The sequence below is a fragment of the Meleagris gallopavo genome, chromosome 8, assembly GCF_905368555.1.
Source record: "Meleagris gallopavo chromosome 8, MGAL_WU_HG_1.1, whole genome shotgun sequence".
Lineage (NCBI taxonomy): Eukaryota > Metazoa > Chordata > Aves > Galliformes > Phasianidae > Meleagris > Meleagris gallopavo.
The window spans coordinates 34,623,603-34,647,802 of record NC_139411.1 but is presented as its reverse complement, the minus strand read 5'-3'; the positions used below and the strand labels follow the sequence as shown (position 1 = coordinate 34,647,802).

Sequence of the window (24,200 nt, the reverse complement as noted above, 5' to 3'; positions counted from 1 at the left end):
CTTCACAAACAGAAGCTTGAGGTTGCAAGCTCAGTATTCTGGGTCCCCGCTCTATGTGCCCCTGCTTGAACAGGAGGTTGGACCAGATTATCTCTGGAGGTCCCTTCCAGCATTAACCATTCAGTAACTCTATGAAAACAAAGCTCATTAATTTGAGAAAGAAGAGTATGGAACAAAAATTGTTTATAACCTTCACTGTTGATTTTAAAATGAATTTTTCTCCAGACAACGTTGCGCATTTCCTATATGAATATTCCCAAGGTGGGACATGATTTACATGCTTTTGCCAGTACTTCCAGGTCTACCTCCTTGAACACAAGCACAAGTAAATATTGATGCATATCTTGATGTTAGGATTGCTTGCAGTTTACACTGGCTAGCCAGCACTTATCTAACAAATCTTACTTGTCAATGCTGTACTTTTTTTTTTTTTTGCCATAATTCATTATTTTCATACCCTCATAGTCTTCCTGTTTTTCTTTAGATGTAAATCAGTATGCAAGTTTGATGTAGACTCTACTAGAAGACAATTCTGCAATATACTGAAAATCCACAAATTCCTCAGAGACCAGTTTTCAGTCTAGAAGAACCTTTATTTTGCCTTTCGTTTAGGTACTATAGCAAAATACAATCAAAACTCCTACTCAATCCATGAGTCTAAGGGTGGCTTTGCCTTTTACCCTTAGATGTCAGTGATAGATTCTTACATATATTAAACAGTGGATTGAGGTTTGCTAAGCAGTCTTTCAGATCCAAAATAGCAGAAGTGTGCAGAGCTTCAGAATGCAAGTAAAATGCTTGCAGAAAGATCTGGATTATTTCTAAATTAAAACAAATTGTCTGGCACACTCTAGGCATGAGATCCTATCAAACCTGTTACAATGATTGCTTTGGGAAGAAGAGGGTGCATTGACAGATGAGGCTCTTATGCAGGGATGCAGGATGAGCTAACTGTGAACTTGCCATAGCGAAAGGCAATGTGACAACCCACTGCCTTATCTTGACTCTTCTATAAGTACTGTATCCCACCACATCATTTTCCTTTAAGATCATGGGGAGATACAAAAAGCAGAAGCTGCCATGAACACACATAAACATCCACTAAGAACAGACAGGGCATGACTGAGATCCAACACAATGTAAGCTCCTTAACTCGTGAAAAAGTTCCCTACGCCATGCAACTCGATACATGACTCATAAGTAATTACACTGATCTGATTTAGCACTAACGTTTTGTGACTTCCCACAAAGTGGAAGTGGCCGGCATACATTGGCATGCTTGAAGGTAAGTTCCTACTCCATGATAGTGGGTAAGCATACATCTAGTAAAACATTTCATTTTCCATGCAATTTAGGTATGCATTGAGTAGAGTTAACTGACATCTTCCTCTGTATTACTGCTCTATGCCTAAGTTAGGATATAATTTCACATATTTCAAGTGTAGGTAAAGGAGGCTTTTTTCCCCCCCTTAAAAATGCATGCTCTTTGCCTTCCTCTGACTTATTCTGATTTTCTTCCTTTGAGAAAGTCCTTTCGAACTCTTTCCATACCTTCTTATAACTACTGAGCCTTAGACTTAACATCTATTTTAATGACAGATTTTGTTAGCCAGCACTTTTCTCCTTGCAAACTCAAGCACAGAGATTTTTTTCTATACTATCAACAGTTAAATAGACCTTATGTCCTACATAAGAACTTACAAAATGCACATAGTACTTCCAGTTCAGCTTATCTGAACTTATTAGAATATTTCTGAACAATTTTACATTCAGTTAAGTAGAAGTAAATCCAATCTTCCATCTTTATAGAACACAAAGCAAAGAAGTGGTGGGGGATTAACCTCAAAAAAAAAAGACTTGGAAAGGTGAAGAAAATGGTACAAAAGAAAGGATTACTGCCATCACTCATTTGATAGATTGAACATCAAATGAAAAATTAGTGCCATCAAGTTAAAAAAAAGTATTGGTCACTTAAGAGGGTAGAAAGTGCAAACTAGATTGTATCTAAGTAAATTTAAGCCTCATGATTTTACATATAGAGAGTACTGTTAAAAAGGTTTTTAAAATAGAAAATTTTCCAGTGGGAAAGGACTCACAAAGGTTGTTGGACTCAACCTGGAGACTACTTTAGCGCTGACCCAAAGTTAAAACGCACAATTAGAGCATAACATTCCATGCTGACAAGATATCACAGGACGAGTGCTTGCTCAAATTACGTATCAAAAAATACTAGAAAAAGTTGCATTAACATTTATTTCACTCAGTGGTTTTTCTATGGAATGATTTTTTTTTTTTTTCCTCAAAGTTTTTTTTGGAGCTGAGAAATACGACAGAAGTATACAGGACTCTTATACTGCTGCATCTTTACCTTCATGTTTCCTATTCTCAGCTACCATTCTCTACAGCTTTGTGAAAGAATCTGGATCTTTCATTTGTACCAATATCTGTCACTGCATCAACAAACATCAGAAAAAAAGCTGAGGTATTGTTATTAGTAAGCATGAAAGCACATCTCTGCCTCTTGTCTTCCTGTTAGGGGGACTTAACTCTTAGTTTCCCACCTTGTTTCAGTGATTATATTCTCTCCATGTTTTCTACAGTATTTTTACCCATAAGTGTATTCGTGGTTTATAGTTTAATTTTTTTAAAATATATATTTAACCCCATAACTGAAAATGTAACCTAATTTCCAATTACACTGAGACAAAGTAAAGAACTGAAGTAACAGAAACTCAAAGCTAATTAAAGTATTACTACTACTAAAACTACTGAAGCACTGACCAACCTTATGCAGTGGGCATTCTTATGTGCAAGTCTCAACTCACATCCCTGAGATGGAACACACAAATTTCTAGATAGCACAGATACCTCCTTAGAATCATTGAATCATTACAGTTGGAAAAGACCTCTAAGATCACCAGGTCCAACCCCAACCCATCCCGCCATGCCCACTAACCATGTCCCTCAGTGCCAGCTATTCTTGAACACCCTCAGGGACAGTGAGTCCATCACCTCCCTGGGCAGCTGTGCCAGCACCTGATCACTGTTTGGAGAAGAAACTTTTCCAAACAACCAATCTGATCCTGCCCTGGCTCAAAGTGAGGCCATCACCTGTCGTCCTATTGCCATTACCTGGGAGCAGAGGCCGATCCTCACCATGCCACAACCTCCCTTCAGGGAGCTGCAGAGGGCAGTGAGGTTTTCCTGAGCTTCCTCTTCTCTGGACCGAACAACCCCAGTTTCCTCAGCTGCTCCCCATAAGCCCTGTGCTCCAGACCGTGCACAGCTTCCTTGCGCTTCTCTGGACGCACTGCATCACCTCAATGACTTTCTTGTAGCGAGGAGCCCAGAACTGAGCACAGCACTCAAAATGCAGCCTCAGCAGTGTCAAGCACAGAGGGACAACCACCTCCTGCTCCTGCTGACTGCACTCGAGTAGTCCATACCACGTACTGCTGAGTACACTATAGAACTACCAAGAACTCCTGTCGTGGAAGATTAGCTAAGCTTGTTCACTTATAGACACAAATATGTGAGAAAAAAAATAAATCGGCATTTCTTTGTCATTCCAAACAGCATACATGAATTAGGAGCATTATACAGACACGATACTAGTTGATTCACTGAAGAATGTTACCTACAGAATTATTTCTGGACGTACTCATGGACCATTAAAACTGTTTAAAAGTGTAGTGATTGCTTATGACCGTGCTAACTGAAGGAGAGGAGCACAGTGACCAAACCACTCAGTCTGGAAACCCATCTGCCTTCTGGCATAGAAATGCTTGCCCTTCTTGTTTGAACTACGTTTGATAACTTGCTCCATGCACTAGAGTAGGAAAAATAACAAAAAGGCGATCGATATCAGATCACTATAGAGGACTCAAAGAGAAGATAAAATTGCATAGGAAGAGACAGAAGGTAAGCCTAGCAAGACTAAGCAAGTAAGCAAAATAGTGTCAACATAGGGGAGCAGTTTACTTCTCCCATTTCTCACTGTCAAACACTGGTAAAGCAATATATGCACAAGAATGCATCATTTGAGGCATTTACATCAGCCCTGCACCTTTTTTGAATACAGGCAAGAAGCAGCAAATGGGTCTAGACCTACAGCACAACCAAGCACTCTGCAATCACTGCCACACAGGTAACAGGTCATTGAAAAGAGCACTGCATTTAAAATTACACTCTTCTCCCAGGAAGCACAATGAAACAATATTAGTGAATGAGAGAAAAATGACCCAGTTTCCAGGAAACCTGACTACAACTACTCTTTGAAATGATTTTCATTTACTTCAGTAGCACACTTATTTTGAAATTTGATAGTAATCCAAAGAGGCAGAAAAATAGGGATGGTTTAAAACACTACCCCCTTTGTATTTTTCTTTGTAACAAAGTGAAATAGTATTACAGTGCCCTCAGGTGGTGTAAATTCAATTCTGTCCTATTATCTTTTCTAGAAAGCTAGCTCTATAAATAATACCACTTTTCAGAAAAGTGAATGAATATGGAAGAAAGCTACAAGGAAAGGCAAAGCACAGAATAAATATCGTTGTTTCCAGGGAACAATGCTTTGCCAACTTTTGATTTTTATAAAGTATTTTTTATTCATTTTTAATTGCCTGGAAAGAAGTCCAACAAATATCCCAAAGAAAACCTAAACATCACCAATTATGGGAACAAAGATTGCTACAAGTAAAAATCTAGAAAAGAAAAAGCAAGAAAGGTGATGAATTCAATAAGAGCTTTTCAGAACAAAAGACAAGAGATGCATTAAAAGCAAATAAAAAACAGACAGTATCTCTTAAATACATATAATAGGTATATTATAGCTTAATAGTGAAAAAAGCAAAAATACAACAGCACATTTGTCATGTCTTGAAATTTACTGAATTCCTGCTATCTTTTTTATATAAGCTTTATATAAGCTTTTTTTTATATCCTGTGGGGTAAGCAAAGAAATGACAAAGCCTTTTCCTGCAATAAAGGCACTACAGAAGAGAACAACAAAAGATGAATTGACTCACCCCTTCCAATGACTACCAGCTCAAAAAGAGCATGATCTCAAGAGATGTAGCACCCTTAGCTTCTAACCCTTAAATGAGAGGAGGGGCAGCTCTATCCTCCCCCACTTCCAGTCACTCAGGTGCATTGCTTGCACCTGGTCTCCCTGAGTTAACAATGCCTGGTGCTCAATCATTGGCTCAGGCTGTGACTTGGCAGTTCCACTGCACTCCTCCCCTTCATAGCATGAACCCACCACTGAGCAGGAGCTAGGGTGATCTCCTGCTGTTTTGGTGACTCAAAAATGCAGTGTACATTATGATGCGTGCACAATACCTAACACGAGATAGGATGTTAAGGCACTGAAGGCAATTACTGCCAGTCTTTTTGGCGGTTCTGCTGGGCCACTACTTGATGTATCTTCTGAAGGCATATCTTCTTCAAGGACCAGTAGCACTTCAGGATCACACTCACCATTTCCCAAAAGTTCAGCTGTCCACCACTGGGTGTCACGTTTCCCCATGGACACTGGAGCATGCTGGAATGGGGTTGGTCCTATCAGTGGTCCTGTGAACTTAACAACCTTAAGGGGAGTAGTACAGATGTTTAATAGGTACAAGGAGGAGTAGGTCTGCACACCACAGTAGGATACAGGCTCAAGTTGACTCAGGTCTTGAGTCAACACCTCTGCTTGTACTGGGGCATGTTCTGGCCTTTGTTACCACACCCTTTGGCCTGATATCTGTGGCTGAATTGCAGCATCGGGTACCAAAAGGGGGGGAGAGGGCACGTGGACATGACTAATGCCCCCTTTGCAATGAAAACTTGGGATGCCAACTACTATCTCCATTGGCCATATACCAACTATCGGAGGGCTTACTGATCCCCCAACCTCTAATAGTCTCCCCTGAGGTGCAAGTAGACCACACCATTTTGGTCATACTTGCACCTTCCAAGGCCATTTTACCTTGTGTTTTCTGGGCTCTAGGTCCTCAGGGGCAGGGAGCAGAAGATTATTCAAGGTGCCAACTTGCGGCTTGAGCGATGTGTCCTTGCCTGTGATTTGTATCCTTACCGGGGAGACCCAAGTTGTTTGCAACATTCACGAAGCACTGGGTCTGCCATCCCTTGGTCTCTCATGCAAGTTCCACAGAGTTTCATGGAGTCTCTTGGTCCACCCCCAAAAGAACTGTGAATCTGCATTCAAAGCGGCCTTCAGGATCCCATTATATCTATTAGGCCTGCTCCTGTTGGATTGTAGGGCAGGTGACCCAGCACACCATGCTTGCGATTGGGCCACCTTCATCTCAAGAATGTGGGTTAGATCTTTTACCCCCCCCGAACTGGCAAAGTTGTTTTAGTAATAACCTCTGTAGTCTGGGTTATTGGTTTTACCACCTGCAGAGCAGAATATGTATTGCTCCTCAGCCATACTGTATCTTTCTTCTGCTCCACACCAAATCTGCATCCAGAACCCAAATAGTGGAGTTCCAATAAAACTCTGGCACTGCCACAACCCCTAGCGGAACAGTTCTTGAGTTACATGCACATCTACTTTGATTGGAAGGGTTGGATGGAATATGCCTAGCACCTGGGCCTGTTTAACAGCTATTTTTGGCTGTTGGAAGGCTTCTTGTTCTGTTCCACTCCAATCCCACACTTGGCCTTTTTTTTGTTAGTCGATACAGAGATTTTAACAGTTGCGCAGAGTATGGAATAAGGGATCACCAATGTTGTAATATACCCAAAAACTCCTGCAACTGCTTTGATGTCATGGGAACCAGGAATGCTTAGACCTTACCTATGATTGTGCCGGGTAAGGTCTTACCCAACCAGACAACACCAAGAATTTAACTGACAGCTCTGGCCCTTGTACTTGCCATGGGTTCATAGCCTACCCTTTCTCCTGTAAATAGACAGTTAGTGACTTACTGACTCCTCTAATGCCTCCACTGAGTCAGATGTTAACATCAGATCATCTATGTAGTGGTACATTTTGATAAGACTGTTTATTCCAATTTACCAAGTCACATGCCGCCAGATTATGACAAAATGCATGCACCCCTGAGGCAGGACCTGAAAAGTCCACTGCCTGCCCTTTGAATGCAAACTGGTCTTGGGATTTCTTAACAATTGGAACACTGAAGAATACATTTGCCAGATCCAGAGCTCAGTGGTATGTTTCTATTTCTCTACTTAATGTATCCACAAGCAAAGCGATACTGGGTACACCTACGTGGATTGGTGGTGTGACTTCATTTAATTCTTCGTAGCCTACCATCATTCACCACATAGCATCTGACTTCCTGATTGGCCACATGGGGGAATTATATGGAACGTGTGCAGGTCTTACAATCCCTACTCTCTCCAACCCTCAGTGATCTCAGAGATCAGCTTCTAACGCTTAACTGAGAGAGAAGATGGGTAGATATAGCTTCCACCCCTTCCGCTCACTCAGGGGCGTTGCTTGCACCTGGAGCTCTCTGGGTAAGCCACATGGTGCTCAACCATTGGTTCAAGCTGTGATCTGGCAATTCCACTGCACTTTCCAAAGGCTTTCACTGTCAAGAATACATCTCTGATGTTCAATCTTTAGTGATGAACTGCATTTCCACCTTCAGGGAAGAAATTCAGTCCAAAGTAATCAGTGTCCTTTATTTTGCATCTGTTCAGTACTTTATTTTTGTTACTAAGGATACCCACATAAAACAAATTTTATTTAGCTGTTCTGCTTCTAGACATTCAAGATTATTCCAGTATTGTATATAGTGCAACTAAATATCTGCTGTATGTCCAACATTTATCACTGTCCGATGTCTCAAAGAAAATGTGATGAAGAACAGCATATCATCAGGAGAATTCCTTAATCAATCACAATTAAAAGGCTTTCCAGAGATTCTGCAGTATTACAAGCACTGCTTTTTCTATCAGGACACTCTTAAAACAATGGCCTTCCTCTTACAAGTACCAATTTCATCACTGAATTTGTGCACAGACGATGTTAAGAGCCGTATCACTGAATATGGTTCCAACAGAGAATACTATCATAGCCCAGCTTTGTCCTATTGTTAGACCAGTTTTGTTCTGTTGTCTTTTCTACAGACAGTCCAGAAAATCATAAAATCATTTAGATTGAAAAAGATCCTTAAAATCACCAACATAATCATCCACCTAACTACCAAGTCCACCACAGTCCACTGCCATGCGAGCCCATCTCCCTAGCCTGTCCCGGTCCCATCAGGTGGCACATCATCTGCACCACTCAGCTTGATATCAGATGCAAACTTGCTGAAGGTGTCCATCTGGACACTGAGCCACCGACTACAACTCTCTGGATGCAACCATCCAGCCAATTCCTTATCCACCCAGTAGTCCAACCCTCAAATGCACCTCTATAATTTACTGACAAAGATGAGGATTGCTTTCTTCTATGCTTATTCCATATTCACACAGCTCTCTGAAAATCAGTATTATTTTGACTTTAGTAACTATGTACCTCTACTATTCTTCCAGCTCCCCTTGGAAGAATTCTGATGTCCTTCCGCTCATAAACACTCTTATCCTCTCCATACCCCAGCTCAGATTTTTCTGCTCCAGAACTGGATCTTAATGCCTAGGACAGTAGAACAGCCACTACAGTACAGAAACAATTCTCTGAACAGCTCAGAAAGGTCATTTCTAGACTTCTAAGATCCAAATGGGGAAAAATAAATTTGAATCCCACCAAATGTTCACTTTCTGTGGAAATTATACTTTCTATTCCTTTCACATGCAGCTTAGGACACTCCCCCGGCCACTCAAAAACTATGACTTACAGGAAATGTTGTATTGATTCTACAGTTTTCTAACAACTGACACCAGGATTTTTGAGGGTGGCCAAAAGAATTGCTGTTATATCCGTAGCACTTACCTTTACAAACCATATCTTTCAACAACAACAAATATAAAACAAAGCAAAGAAAAAAAACACAAATCAAAAACCAAAACAACAAAACCATTGCAAGCCTCTCACCTGGAGGCACCCCTACAAGCTTTCAACAATCTCTAATTACTATTTTTTTCCCCCTCCCTTTTAAAGTATCTCACTCGTACATTCATTTCTCTGTGGCTTGGAGAGAATCAATAGTGCTTACAAGTACACTATTTATTGGCAATTTACTCCTGATTTCCCCCATCTAGGCTATCAATAGAAAGGCAATCTCTTTATGGAACTAATGACTTGCGGTAAAGTATAGACATCCATTTAATACAAATAAGGGCAAACGATTTCCCAGTCTTGGTTAGATAAAATAGAGCTCACAAGGGCTTATCTCACTTAAAAAGAGTAACTTGTAGCCTTCTCTCATTAAAAGGATAAACTATTAGAATAGAGCTGGGGGGAGGGGAAGGTTGGGAAAGAAAAGAAAAAACAAAACAAAACAAAAACCTGACATTGCTGGAATGAGGTCTAGTAGGTAGTCAAGCCTGGGTTTTCCAAGAAGGGAACCTTCTTGGTAAACTAAACCACTGACAGAATTAAAGTGACAGGCAAGACACGGCTTCCAGACAAAAAATAAACGGATATATCAAAGAGCTGTGAACTTTAACAGCAGTGAGCTGCTGAAAGCAGCACAGGCATTTCAGTCAATTGTAAACTGCAGTGCATGGGCTCTGAGCACATGAGAGGGAAAGGCAGTAGTGCTGCCAATGAGCCCTTCATTTCAAAAAGGATATTAAACCATAATAGAGCTGCTCACCTGGCCATAACTAAGAGTACATCTCAAGCGATAGAACTTCCTTCTTGATGTGCAACAATTAAATCTTCAGTACTACTGACAAAGGACATGAGACAACAAAATTTCCAGCTAGGAATTTCAGGATGAACTCCTAGAAGGACAGATGCCTTTGGCACTGAAACTCTGTAATGACTCATCGTTAAGCAGAGGCATGACACAGGATGCAGGAAAAGATTCCTTCCGACCCTAGGGAAAAAAAAAAAAAAGTGTAAGAACATGCTCAAGTCTAAATATAAATGAGTGCTTTCTTGGCTTAATTTATAGAACCCTGCAATATTCCAGTTAGAGAGTATAATTAAGAACATTGCATTAAAACAAAATGGAAAGAGCACAGAGACCATTTAGCATAAACTCACAGACTCATAGAATCACAGACAGGTTTGAGTTGGAAGGGACTAAAGATCATCTCGTTCCAACCCCCTGCTGTAGGCAGGGACACCTCCCACAGCCCAGGTTGCTCACAGCCCCATCCAGCCTGGCCTGGAGTGCTTCCAGGGAGGAGGCATCCGCAGCCTCATGGGCAACCTGTTCCAGCGTCTCACCACCCTCACGGTGAAGAATTCCTTCTAACATCTGGTCTAAATCTACCCTCTTCCAGTCTAAAGCCTCTTCCCCTTGTCCTGTCACTACCTGCCCTTACAAGAAGTCCCTCCCCAGCTTTCCTGCAGGCCCCTTCGGGTACTGGAAGGCCGCTGGCAGGTCTCCCTGCTGCCTTCTCTTGTCCATTCTGCAGAGCCCCAGCTCTCTCAGCCCGGCCTTGCAGGTGGGTGCTCCAGCCGTCTGATCATCTTCGTGGTCCTCCTCTGGACCCGCTCCAACAGCTCCACGTCCTTCTTGTGCTGGGGGCCCAGAACTGGACGCAGTGCTCCAGGTGGGGTCTCACGAGAGCAGAGCAGAGGGGCAGAATCGCCTCCCTCTCCCTGCTGGTCATATTTCTCTTGATGCAGCCCAGGATGCACTCGGCCTTCTGGGCTGTGAGAGCACACTGCTGGCACACGTGCTGCAGTTTAATCAATTGACGCTCCCAAATCCTTCTCCTCAGGGCTGCTCTCAAGCCGTTCTCTGCCCAGCCTGTATCTGTGCTTGGGATTGCCCCAGGTGCAGGATCTTGCACTTGGCCTTGCTGAACTCCATGAGGTTGGCATGGGCCCACCTCTCGAGCCTGCTCAGGTCTCTCTGGATGGCATCCCTTCCCTCTAGCATGTCAGCTGCACCATTCAGCTTGGCATCGTCTACAAGCTTGCTGAGGGTGCACGCGATCCCACTGCCACATCCCCTACAAAGACATTAAATAACAATCAGGAATGCCACTCATCACCGCTCTCCTCTTGGACAATGAGCTGCTGACCACAACTCTCTGAGTGTGACAGTCCAGCCAATTCCTTACCCAGCAAGTGGTCCATCCATCAAATCTATTTTTCTCCAGTTTGGTGGCCAGGATGTCATGCAGGACAGTGTCAAACACTTTGCACGAGTCCAGGTATATGAGGTCAGTCGCTCTTCCTTGATCCACTGAGGCTGTAATTCCATCATAAAAGGCCACCGAAAGGACATGACTTGCCCTTGCTGAAGCCACGTTGGTTACCACCAATCACCTCAAAATGGCTTTGTTTTTTCATGACTGCATTACTACCCCCAAGCACTTCCCATTTCTAAACATAGGGAACTTCCACAGGGATGCTGCAATGAAGCAGTACCACAGCATGAGGAATGTGGGCAGGCAGCATGGTTAGAGACTCAGAGTGGGTTTTCTGCTCTCTGTCACCAATTCTCTAAATAGTTACGTGAACCAAGAGCCTTTCTCCCTTGCTCCTACGTTTGCCATAACCAGTAGAATAATTCAGCAAAGTACATCTGCGTGGAGTGCTGCCCTCAGTTCACCCTTCCCTGATCATTGTTTGGATGTGAAGATTCACACCTGCACTTTGGGATAACAACCAGCAGAGTAGGAAATGCTTCCATGCACCGTAGACTTGTTACAGAGTCCATAAAGCGAGAGAGACAACAAGCATTTGCACCCAGTGAATGCAAAACACAGGTTATTCTGTTCATAGCAGTACTCTCACACCCTTTCAGACATTTTCAGCTGCACAAAATATACAAGAAAAGGTACTGCAATGCATGCATGGCAAATAGAAGCACAGAAGGGTTAAACAGAGCTTGTCTTAAGGTATCCGTGCTGTGGTATTTAATAATATTCACTCTGAACGTGCAGGGATGTATAAGTCTCAGACAAACTTCATGTTACCAACCTCAGTTTTGCTACGTGTCCAGCTGTAATAAAGGGTACTCACAACTCCAGCACAGAACTACGCCCACACGTGCACACAAGGTGCTGACTTCATTATCAAGAAGAGCCCAGTAAGAGGACATCGTTGTCTGAACGGCGCTCTCCGCGTCCCGCCGCCACGCTGTGCCGTGGGGCCGCTCCGGGGGAACACGCGGAGCCTCAGCGCCGAGCCCGGCACCCCGTGACACCGCCAGCTGCCGCCGCTCCCCGCCCCGAGAGGAGCCGCGACCCGACCGAGAGCCGCCAGGGGGCGCCGCCAGCACGCGCCGTGGGGCGCGGGACGCGGAGCGGCTGTGCCCCCCGGCCGGCGCTGCCGGGCCCACGCGTGACGCTCTCCGGGGAGCGGCCACGCGTCAACGCGCACATCTGTGCGTCGGGGCGCCAGCGTTCTCGCGTTAACCAGTTCGGGACCTTAGCAGCACTGAATTTACGTCTTAATAGAAACGTCTCAGACCGCTTGGTTCCCATTTCGGATCTCCTCTGCCAAAGCCATCACCGCGGCGATGCCGCCCACACCGGGCGGCCCCGGCAGCGCGCCGGAAACGCACGGAGCGCTCGGGACCGGCGCAGTGCGCAGCCCCGAGGCGGAGAGAAGCGGCCGGGGCCGGTGCCGGGGAGGGGGACCGGAGGTGCCGCTCATAGTCCCACGGAGGTCAATGGGTGGCTCCTTCTGCGCCCCGCGCCCTCGGAAGGCCGTAAGGAAAGGCAGCGAACGAGTTCGGGAGTTCTGCGGAGATAACCGCACGTACTTCCACAAGTGGAAAAAAATGGTGTCTTAGATTGCAGGGAAGTCACGGAACAGGAACAAACAGGAACAGTTAATTCGTAACAACTGCCATCGGTGGCATGAATTGCTGGCCCACCCCACCGCGCAGTTTTAGGGCGAGTACGAGGGGCTGAATGCTGGAGAGGTTACGTGACCCAGAGACCGAGAGCGGGAGTAGAGCCTCGAGACTGCCCGAGGGACTCGCAGAGCACAGGGTGCATACAGTGCCTGCGGGGTGCGACCCGCGAGAAAACGTCCAGAGTTTGGGGGGGAGGTGGGCGATTTGGGGAGCGGACACGGGAAACCTCCGCGAAAGCGACGGGCCGACTGAGAAAGAATCCCGTACCGTCCAGATCGGCCGCGCACCGCCCCGTCGGGGCCTCTGCACCTCCGCACGGCGGGGGTTGGCGGCTGCCGCTCTCCTACCTCGGCCTTCGGTCCGTGCAAAGAAACGGAGTCCTGGCGGGGGACGATCCCGACAGCGCCGTCACACAGGAGAGAGGAGACGCGCGGTGCCACCTCCCACAGCCCCGCGCCCGCCGGGACAACCGCACCGCCCGTCGCGCCCGTAATACTGGGGGGAAAACCCGGCGCAGCCCTCCCTGCTCTCTCTGTTGGTGGTCCCAACAGAAAACGTAAAGCAGCAACGAAGTGGTTTATTGAACGTCCTTTGGAGCAGGACCGTTGCTAACCCCACGTGCGTACGTTACGCCTCAACGAGGACGCACACAACGAGCCGCTCTGCTGCGTCGTTTCTCACCTGAGCGCCCAAACACAGAGCGCGGCTCGAGCTCGGACGGTTCCGTCCCGAATGCGCTTCGGCGGCACGAATGCGGCGGCATCGGGTTGAACACCCGAAGGAGGTTCGAGAGCGGACACGGCCACATCCGAGCACCGTGCCCATCGAAACCGTTCCGCTCTCGGTCACTGCGAACACTTCGACAAATACTAATTCCCCACTCGTTCATCAGTTAGCGATTATCCTATATTAGCGATGCATCAAAACACGGAAAAAGGTACTTGTAAGGCAAAGAGCGCGTCACGAACCTGCTTCCAGAATTGTTTTCGGTCAGTCTCATATCCGATACCTTCTTTCCCGGACGGTGCGTGCAGTTCAGTCCGGAACGGCTCGGGGCGGCGCCATCGGCGGCGGCCGTTCCGCTCAGGAGGTACCGCCGTTCCCGCAGCGGTGTCGGGCACGACCAGAGCCGCCGCTGCCGCCACTTACGGTCCCGCGAGGGTCCCGACAAGCACCACGGCGACGAAGGCAGAGCCGAGTATCACCGGGAGACGGGGATCGACGATACCCCCACTCCGTTCCGCGGCCCCACGCCGGTCGAGCGGAAGCAGCCCCCGAGGCCCGGCCGCTCCGCGCCAAGGCGGATCCCTGCGGACGGCACGGGGCCGCGGGGCGGAGCGGACAGCAGACGCCCCCCGCGCGCTCCCTCGGCTCCAGGGCCCGCCCGTCCGGCGCGCCGTGACGTGTCGCGGTAAAAGAGCTCTCCGCCCTCCGATTGGGCCGCGGCGGCAGCGCGGGGTGGCGGCCGCCCAATAGGCGCGCGGCTCGCAGGTGCCCGCGCGGTTATCTGCGCCCCGGGCGCGGCGCGGCCTCGGACGCGCGGGCGAAGGCGCGGAGCCGATCGTGCGGCACCCACTGGAGCCCCGCGCGGCGTAGGGCCGCAGGCAGCCGGGACGTGGCGCGCTCCGTGCACCGCTCCAGTGGTGCCGCTTCTCTCCTCCCGCCGCGCCGTCGGAGCTCGGTGCCGAGAACGGAGCGGGCGGAGCGGCGCCGAGGTTGTTTCGCTCCTAGCAAACTTTACCGGCGGCCGCTGCTCGCGACCCAAGAGCGGAGAGAGAACCGCGCCGGCGCTCCTCGCGCGGGGCCGTTCCGCGAGCTTCGCCCCGCTCGGAGCAGGACCGGCGTCCGTGGATGACCGCCAATGTTAGCGGTGGGGCAGATGGATGCTAACCGGCAGAGCGCGTTCGTGCTGGGCAGCACGCCGCTGGCCGCGCTGCACAACATGGCCGAGATGAAGAGCTCTCTGTTCCCCTACGCCCTGCAGAATCCCTCCGGCTTCAAGACGCCGGCCCTGGGCGGCCTCAACACGCAGCTGCCCCTGGGGACGCCGCACGGCATCAGCGACATCCTGGGGCGGCCTGTGGGCGCCGCCGGCAACCTGCTGGGCGGGCTGCCCCGCATCAACGGCCTGGCCGCCTCGGCCGGGGTGTACTTCGGCCCCGCCGCCGTCTCCCGGTACCCGAAGCCGCTGGCGGAGCTGCCGGGGCGGCCGCCTATCTTCTGGCCGGGAGTGGTGCAGGGCTCTCCGTGGCGGGACCCGCGCCTCACCTGTCCCGGTAAGTGCGACGCTGCGGGGCGCGCCTGGCAGTGCCTCCCCCTTTCCCCCTCCCCGGGCCGCGGAGGGCGAGCGGGGGGCGGCGCGGACAGCTGGAACCCGCGGAACGCGGAGGTGGCTCCGCACCGTGTCCGCTCCGGAGCGGCGGAGCCTCGGGACGGACCCGATCCCCCTCCTCAGCCGCCCCACCCCGCGTCGGGCGCGGCGACCGCGAACCCCTCCTGACTGAGCTGTTTTTCCTCCGTTTCCAGCTCAGACGGGAATGGTTTTGGACAAGGACGGGAAGAAGAAGCACTCGCGCCCGACTTTCTCGGGGCAGCAGATTTTTGCTCTGGAGAAAACCTTCGAGCAGACGAAGTACCTGGCAGGGCCCGAGCGAGCGCGGCTCGCTTATTCGCTGGGGATGACAGAGAGCCAGGTGAAGGTAGGTCCCGCCGTCCGCTCTCTTTTGCACTCAGAACCGTGCCGCTGCCACACGGGGCATTTTTATTTTTTTTTCTTAAGTCGATGATAATTTAAATCACATCATTTGGATACTGAATAGTGTTTTTTTTTTTTAGTTTAGTTTCTACGTAACTTACTTCGTGCTTAAAGCTCACTATGCTGCAAACGATTAAAAAAAATTCCCTATATGAATCCATCGCTCAGCGGTCCCGTAGGCGCTGCTCGCAGAAGGCTGCTCCGGCGGCCGCTGCCCGGCACCGCTCAGTGCGGAGCCGCGCGGTGTTTCGGCAGCGGTGTTGGGAGCCCCGAGGCGCGGACGAGCTCTGCCCGTGGCCGTGCCGCTGCCGGCGCCGCGCTGCTTCGTTTGCAGCAGTGACCGCTCCGCGGGGCCTGGGCGAGTGACCCCCGCGTGTGGCCGCAAACCCCCGCGGTGCCGGGGCGGGGCGGGAGAGGCGCGGGGCCGGCCGAGCTGAGCGCTCCTCTCGGGGCCAGGTGTGGTTCCAGAACAGACGGACCAAGTGGCGGAAGCGGCACGCGGCAGAGATGGCCTCGGCGAAGAAGAAGCACGACTCCGAGACGGAGAAGCTGAAGGAGAGCTCGGACAATGAGGACGATGACGAATACAACAAACCCCTGGACCCCAACTCAGACGATGAGAAAATCACGAGGCTATTGAAAAAGCACAAATCCACGAACCTCGCCCTCGTCAGCCCCTGCAGCACCAGCTCGGACACGTTGTGAGTGGTGCGGCTGGATGTTGAAGTGGTGTATTGTACAGCCCGAGATGTATGTGAAATGTATATATTTTTTACAGAATAAGTTATGAAATTATTTTCTTTCTCATCGATGTAAATTTCAGAGGAATCTTTACGACTTCTTGGTTTTCCTTTCATGTCCCTTTCAGGTTCGCTCCTCTCTCTTTCAGCCAATTCCTGCTCCTAACAATCAGCGTTTGTGAACGTTTTGTATGGAGCACAAAACCCCAGTGCGGCCACTTTGTACATAGTGAACTTCAGATTTTGTGATGTATATTTCTAGTGTAAAAACGGCGTTTTCTTTCACTCCCTCCCTCTGCTCAGGGGTTTGGCGGTTTGATTTCTTCTGCCTCCGGATTTTATGCTTAATAATATCAAAAGAGGGGAGGAAAAAAAAAAAAGCGAGAGAAAAAAAAAAAAAGGACACCTGATTTTAAATTGGATTAATGCTGTCGTCTCCACACGGGTTGGAAAGACTTCGTATAAATCAATAAATTATTTAACACGCTTTGCCTTCAGCGCGCTTTCCACGGTGGTGCCGCTTTTCACTCAGCCCGGGCCGGAGGGGCCGCACCTCCGTGCTGCGGGAATCGCAGCTGGAAGCGGGGCGGGGGAGCTCGGGGCCGGGCTGCCGCACCGCTCCGGGGCCGTAGTGCCAAAGGACCGCCGTCGGGGAGACTCTGCCGGCTCCGATCCCGTGGCACTCCGCGGGAGGGGATCGGGCAGCAGCGCTCCGGGACGGATTTGGCGCGGCGGGGCCGGGGCTGAGCCGGGAAGGTCGAGTCCGGGAGCGGCGTTCGGTACCGCGTGGGATTCCCGCGTGCAGTGGCCGCACCGTCTCCGCAGCGGGAACGTACGGGATGTGCGTGGGTCTAAGAGTGCACCGTGACACTCGGGATCGAGGGTCAAACTGCACCGGTACGGAAAAGCGGTCAGACGGCCGCGGCAGCTGCGGCGTTTGCCGCGGGGAGCGGAAGGCGGAGCCCGGACGGCGGCTGCAGTGCGGCCCCCGAGGGCAAAACCGCCTCGAGCGCGGCGGGGACCATCGCCAGCGCCATCTCCTCCACCGCGAGCCTCGGCCCGCAGCGCCCGTATCCGCGGCTCGGGACCGCCGCACCGTCAGCCCGACGTAATTCGGAGGCCTCGCAGCCGCCCGGCGCTCCGCTGTTCTCGAGTGTGTTTGAGGCCGGGCGGCCGCGAGGCAGCTTCGCGGTCGGGCTGCTTCGGTTCGACTACTTTTTAAACGAACGAGACGCGATTTCTGCCTCAGCTGCTGCGTGGCAGCCCGAGGCGGTGCCCGAGCTGCGGGCCGCCTCCCGCAGAGCTGTGCGGCGCTCCCGAGATGCGGAGCAGAAGCAGCCCCGCGGAGCCGCCCCGCGCTGTCCGCTGCGCAGCGCTTTTCTCAGGGACGGGCAGAGCGTCTCCCGCCCGGCAGCCGCAGCGCAGGGCAGCGGGGTCCGCGTTCTGCCTCACTGCCGCCGGGATCCGCGGGACCGCGCCGTGCCGCCCTACGGACGGAGTCGATCAGATTTAGAAATTAATCACCGCTTCTGTTCTGGTCACCGACACACGGCGCCGGCGCCGCGGCTGCCCGACTCTCGGTGGAGATCGGCACGATCGAAAACACCCACCCCGAAAGCGGGGAACAGTTATGCCCGTTACCGCTCCTTATTCCCTAAAACGAAACGCGCCTCACGGAACGCGACGATCTGCATCGGCGGTGCGCGCCTTTCACAGAACGGGGAACGCGGGACCGCGGCGCTCCGTCCCGGGACGCCCCGGCGGCTGCGATGGGAGCGGGCCGCTGCTCCGCGCCCGAGTCGATCGGGGCTCTGCGCGGGGAGCGGCAGCGGAGCGGTCCGAGCCGCTCAGCCGAAGGGCTCCGCTCGGTGTGGGACGCGCGCCGGGACGGAGACCCGACGGCCCCGCAGACTGTGCCTTTTTTTTTTAATTACTATTTTTTGTTTGTTTTTAATGTCAAATTTGCATTTTATGAATTTACGCGCGTTAAATTTGAGACTCTTTCAACTCCACAGGTTACCGTGCCGGGTCACCGTGCTACTGACTGCTGCGGATGGGTTGGGACTATTTACGGCTTCGCAGTTTATAGCTCTGCTGAATTTATCCATCAGTGAGGTTTCAGTCTGAGTTCGAAGGCAGTCTTTTTTTTTTTTTTTTTTTTTTCCCCCCCCAAACCCAGAGATAATCACGAGGCACTTTAAGGTGGCATATTTATTGAGCTACGGAGACTGGCATCTCATCAATAGCTCATAAAGCCGTACGTCTCCGTATGTGAACACTCTAATACAGAGCACTCAATGCCTTTTTCTCAGTTTGCATTATGTTTTGATTAACACCAAAAGTATGTTCTCTTACATGGGTTTTCACTAAAAAACGACCCCGTTAACTGGCAGGAGATTAAAAGGTAACTCATTAGTATGAAATCTGACAATTCCATCATTTCCCTGCAATCTGTGATGCCTGCATTAAAAGGAGAGACACACGAACGTTCACCATGATCAGTTTTATTGCTTGAGAACCAGAGTACTCATTTCTAAAGGCCTTCAAAGTTACCATGAGTTGAGTTTGCTTAAATAGAATTACGGTGTGGTTATAATGCAACATGGCACAGTAACAATACAGAGCTGCAGACACCCTTTGGGCAGCAGTACTCAGTAGGAACAGTACAGATTGAACTGTTGAGAAAACATTCTGCAAGCAGACACCAAATCATTTCAATGGTAGTGATTTATACCAAAATCCAGCATAAATCTAATGCCATCACGCAGTCCATGAACTCTGTAGTGTTCTAAATTAAATCAATAAAACATACATTTGTGTTTCATCAACAGACTCCCTAATCACCTTTTAATGTTGTATTTAGCGGAGGGAGAAAAATGTTACTAACAGGATGATACCGACAGCTGCACTGAGCTACCACCCAGGGCAAGTCACGGTCCTTTCTCCTTCCTTTAGCACTGTATGTATACAGTCAGCGTCCAACAGAGTTGCTACCTGAAGCAGACCATTACTTTCTCCTCCCGTATTGTTGTTGTTTTAATACAGAATACTTGGCACCATAAAACAGTAACAAAGGACAGACAAAAACAGTTTACAAAATTCTGGAAAGTTACACCCAAACCTAGCTAAGAACTTCACATTCAATCCTTAATAGTACATAGAAAGAAGGGATTATAGGAGCAACAAAGTGAAACTGCTAATATATGTACTATAGAGTATGCTATATATCTGTATCGAGGATGGCACTGCTATATATTATTTATTATATAAATGTCGGTTGTTGATGTACACTAACTAAACCTGCTACGGCTCCAACACTACTGCTGATATGGCACTCTCAAGCATTCATATCCGAAAGTATATTTAGCATAAGTTTTGGTCAGGTTTATAAATTATTTATATATCTGTGTATATATACACATACATACATATATATACACACACATATGTATGTATAGAAAGCAGCTGCTGTGTGATTCAAAAACCATGAAACATGGCAGTATAGTAAATAACTTGAGAAAAGAATTATAAAAATGAAAAACAAAACACTAAAACTAAAACACAAACCATAAGCCTTGGTCGACAAAGAAAATACCATTTAAAACCATCGATATCTCCATCTATACAATCCAATGTACAAAACCCCAAAGTGGTAAAGATAATATAATGTCAGGCATGACACCTATAAAAGTTTATAATATGTCGAAATAACTTTTCCACATCATCGACAAACACTTACTAAAAGTTGAAGGTTGTGAAGTCTAAAATACATAACATCTCTGCTGTCTATTTAGAGTTTTGGCAACAGAATCGTGACATATATATATATAAAAAATAATTCCACGTTTCTACTTGATGTCACATGAACATACAAGACAGTGAGGTATGTGAGGCTTTTCTCGAACAGAGTCCAGATGCTGAAGCATAGTGTACGATCAGCAGTCTAAGAATGTGGCACTCAGGACGTATCGATACGGCTGTTACGATTATGTATTTCTGGATGCTGCCATTCCTCCCCTCCTCGCTACAGTGTTGTTTCATGGAAAATCTTCTCGTTCCGAAGGCATCTTTTTCCTGTTGCAGAATTGGCATTAAAAAAAAAAAAAAGAAAAATAAACACAGGGGCAATGATGTAGAAAATATAAACGTAAAGGAAAAAAAAAATGATATTTACCACCACATCACTGCACGACACAACACTTGTGCACATTTGCAATAGGTTTACCTGCCCCAGCAGCTATTCGAAAGGACAGGAACACAGGCTGCAGCAAGTCAGGAGAAACAGGAGTTACACAATGGAAATCTTTCGTTTTCAAACAGTAATAAACACACAAGAACAACCCTACAACTGGAAACAAAGCGGTGCAACGATTTCTTGGATTAACTGAACGACAAAAAGCACGAGAGCTATTGCAGCTCTCTGCTCCCACTGAAATCCAAGGGACCGTTTCCCACTGAATCCTGCAGGTAGAGCTTCCCACGCACCTCCAATCTATCACAGGATCAGCTCAGCTGAGCGTACCACGCTGAACGAAAATCCATGTTCAGTGCATCAGTGACAGAAGAAACAAATACGATCGCTTCTGCAGCGCCTGCCAGCCACTGACACACCAAACTTTTAATTTGCTGCAGAAGCAGTAAGCCTCTGCATCTTACATTGGGATCACATGTTCCTTAAGTGTGGTCTTAGGAAAAAAGTGCTCTGTCTCAGAAGAACACTGACCACGGCAGCAAGTACACAGTTATCAATTTGGATTTATCCGTATACATGCATACACGCATGTATTCACCCACTGCCTATCACAGAATGACCAGTCAGGAGCTGTTACACCACCTCTAGGACAGATATACCATCACTGTTGCACAGCTGTGAGCTGAGCAAGTTCCAAGCTGGCTTTTTCTGAAGGTACTCAAACGCGAAATTCTGCAGCTGCCATCAGAAGTCCCCTCCCACTCCCTGACCTGGCACTTCAAGGAGAGCAAACACTCCATTTTTCTGCATTTCTGCCTCAGCTTTTCCTCTGATATCCTCAGCAGAGCTGTCTGTAAAATCCCTTTCTTTTTCTCCGCTGAAACAACTGCTACGTACTATAGAATTCAGTATTCTTTTTCTTACATGTTGCTTAAATACAGATCTAATGTGCTGGGTTCCACATTAAATTAAATGATGTTTCGGAAGCATTTTTGATAACCCAAAGAAAAAAATTATGTTCTACATGGCTAGTTGTAAGTATGCACAGGTCGGTTCCTTACTCATTTTGTATAGTATCATATTTTCTATTCAGCATACACCATCCTCCTCCTTGTTTGGTTCCATACAAGTATCTGCTTCATTTGCTAATTTTGGCTGAATTCAACTTTAAAATAATCCCACAGCTTCCAATTCAAATCACGAAGTTGAAGAATTACTGACTTACACGTAAAATTAAAAGAAACTACCGCACACATTCCCCTCCCTAATAAAAAAAGAAAACAGAACAACAAAAAGTTTTGTTTATTTACCTTGTGATCCCCCATGCAGACGTTTGGCCCAATGTGGTCATATATTACAATCTTCTCATCATTTTCTGACTAGTTTAAAAAACAAACAAACAAACAACAACAAAACCACCAACAAGAATAAACAAGAGCCGTCAGTTCAGCTGTCCTCCAGTTTATAGAAACAGAAATATGGGAATGGGGTACTACCAATAATTCAGAATGGTTTCTGAATGAGGAGGCTTTATGGAGTCACACGATTAGGGGACAGAGTCACAGAACAGGTGATGTTCATACAGCAACACACCTTTTCTCGGCTTTTCCAGAGAGAGACTGTGCAGAAAGTATCTTTACGTTCAGTACTGACTGCAGCCATCTGTACACATAAATTAACTCATGAAATCACAGTGCCCACTCCTTGCTTCTGGGGCCTTAAGAAAAGCTAGAGACTAACATTTGGATAGATTAAGTTAATCTTTCCTTAGGTTTGCATTCAAACCTTGTGCCTGCGGAACGCAGCCCACTGCACTGCCCAGTTCCTTTTAAGAGCAGCACACAACTGCAAGCAGTTGGGTAGGATATCTATCTGTTGCTCTTTGAATTCCAAGCAATCCACGTCACCTCATGGGATGAGTTTATTTCCTCACACAGTTGATTTTAAATGTTCAGAGATACAAATCATTTACACTTTAGGAATACAATCTTCTATCAGTTCCACGGTATACATTCCTTCCTTTGAAAAAAGCATTAAGTGATTTTGGGAAAATCAGCAGGAAATGAAATATGACATTCCTCCAATCTGCATTATGAATTGCTTTCATTTTGTTCTGTGCTGAATCCTTACACACTCACACGCTGACTTCTTTAGCATTCGTACTTTCACGGGTCATAAAATGCATTCGTCTTTCAGCCATTCGCAAAACAATATAATTTTCAGAATGTTTTGTTTCTCCAGCAAAGTACTTCAGGAATAAACACAAACATTGCCATACAAGGTAATTTCTTATTATGCTGAACATTTTCTACCAGCTAATTCAGTCTGCAATCTGCACACTCTGAAGTCTCTCATACAATCACAGATGACGTTCTTTAAACAAGCTGGCAATACTAATTCATTTAGTATGAAACGGTCAAGACTTTCTCATCTGTAATCAGTCAGGTCTGACTGGGCAGTAGCGTTCTATAAACACCAGCATTTTGGACTATAAAGTTAAAACTGAATTATCTTTAATGCAGTAAGGAAGCTTAAGGTCAGATTTACTTTATAGCACGGTTGCCTGCCAAAAATATAAAAACATAACCTTCTGCATTGTATGCATGAGCCCTTTCCAATATTTCAAGATCATAATGCCACTAGCATCGGAAGTGGGGATACATTCATCAAAAGCGACTTGATAATTTACAAAGGCAGCATAAAATTGTGGATTTTCAACTGCATAATCTTTGGACAGATAAACAAATTACAGCGGTGCACAAGCAGAAACAATATACACTTGGCTGAGCATTCATTACTTCATGCTATCAGGCGTCAGCGCAGCTCCCTAGCAGTGGGCAACCTTTGGTGTTTTAGGGCTCAGGAGGCATAAAATAACATGATGGTGAGGTAACCGACCATAGCATGATAGATGATGTTGCATGAAAGCTGTTCACAGCCCCATGTCTGTACAATCTGTAATGCCTACTGTGTAGCAGAGCCCACTGTACAGCGTGGCAATTTGTGCATAATGTTCTTTCTTTACATAGGGTTAAAAGGCAGCTTTACAATTTCTGTTTGAAATAAAATACAGATCTGCCAAGGCAGAAAAATAAACTCTTCATTTGCCTATAAGAATTAATACCACAAAACAGTTACCCTCATAAGAATTTCCAATCGCTAATTGGAACACACCAAAAATATTTTAAAACTGATATACATTTAAATTGTAAGGATTTATTATGCTGTAATTAGTTAATTAAAATTTGCTTTTTGTTTCTTAAGTTCCTTCCTAAACTTCAAAGCGTAAGGTTCTGCAGTGAAATACATTCTCAGTGGCAAAGCAAATACTGATGGCTGCACAAAACCACAGAAATGAGCGCCGCCATTTCGCTCTTTCCTCTATCGGTTCTTTTCCATTTAATATATTCAATAAATTTTATGAGCCACAATTATGGTTTATTTTTGAGCCAGATAAGCTAACTCCTTCCTCGGTATCAGCTCACAGAGTTACACACCCATGCCTGTTTGGCTTCCTTCATATTTGTAGTTTTGCACACACGTTTCTGGAAGTGTCCCAGACGGCACGCTCCTGCTTTGGAAGTACCAAACTGCAGTAA

General features: G+C 47.4%; 2 protein-coding genes across 6 annotated transcripts in view; one reads left to right on the top strand and one right to left on the bottom strand.

Annotated features, from left to right (window-relative positions):
- Positions 1-14,410: 14,410 nt before the first annotated feature.
- On the top strand, positions 14,411-16,889 carry NKX6-2 (NK6 homeobox 2). Of its 2 annotated transcripts, none has more exons than XM_085229731.1 (3): positions 14,411-15,190; positions 15,441-15,613; positions 16,126-16,889. In XM_085229731.1, the coding sequence occupies exons 1-3, from the start codon at positions 14,776-14,778 to the stop codon at positions 16,372-16,374; spliced, it is 837 nt and encodes a 278-aa protein (XP_085085857.1). In that variant the 5' UTR covers positions 14,411-14,775; the 3' UTR covers positions 16,375-16,889. The 2 variants fall into 2 exon arrangements, with proteins under 2 accessions (XP_085085857.1, XP_085085858.1); XM_085229732.1 differs by having other exon boundaries at positions 15,446-15,613; positions 16,126-16,377.
- Positions 16,890-18,897: 2,008 nt separating this feature from the next.
- The window catches only part of INPP5A (inositol polyphosphate-5-phosphatase A), a 252,334-nt gene continuing 247,031 nt past the window's right edge, over positions 18,898-24,200 (bottom strand). For 2 of the 4 annotated variants that reach the window (XM_085229728.1, XM_085229726.1), the window contains exons 14-15: positions 21,912-21,980; positions 18,898-20,483 (exon numbers count right to left, since the gene is read on the bottom strand). In XM_085229728.1, the coding sequence (XP_085085854.1) occupies positions 20,268-20,483; positions 21,912-21,980 (285 nt within the window). In that variant the 3' untranslated portion in view covers positions 18,898-20,267. Of the gene's footprint in view, positions 20,484-20,583; positions 20,672-21,911; positions 21,981-24,200 lie in introns of all 4 variants that reach the window. The other 2 variants (XM_085229730.1, XM_085229729.1) reach the window with 2 other exon arrangements.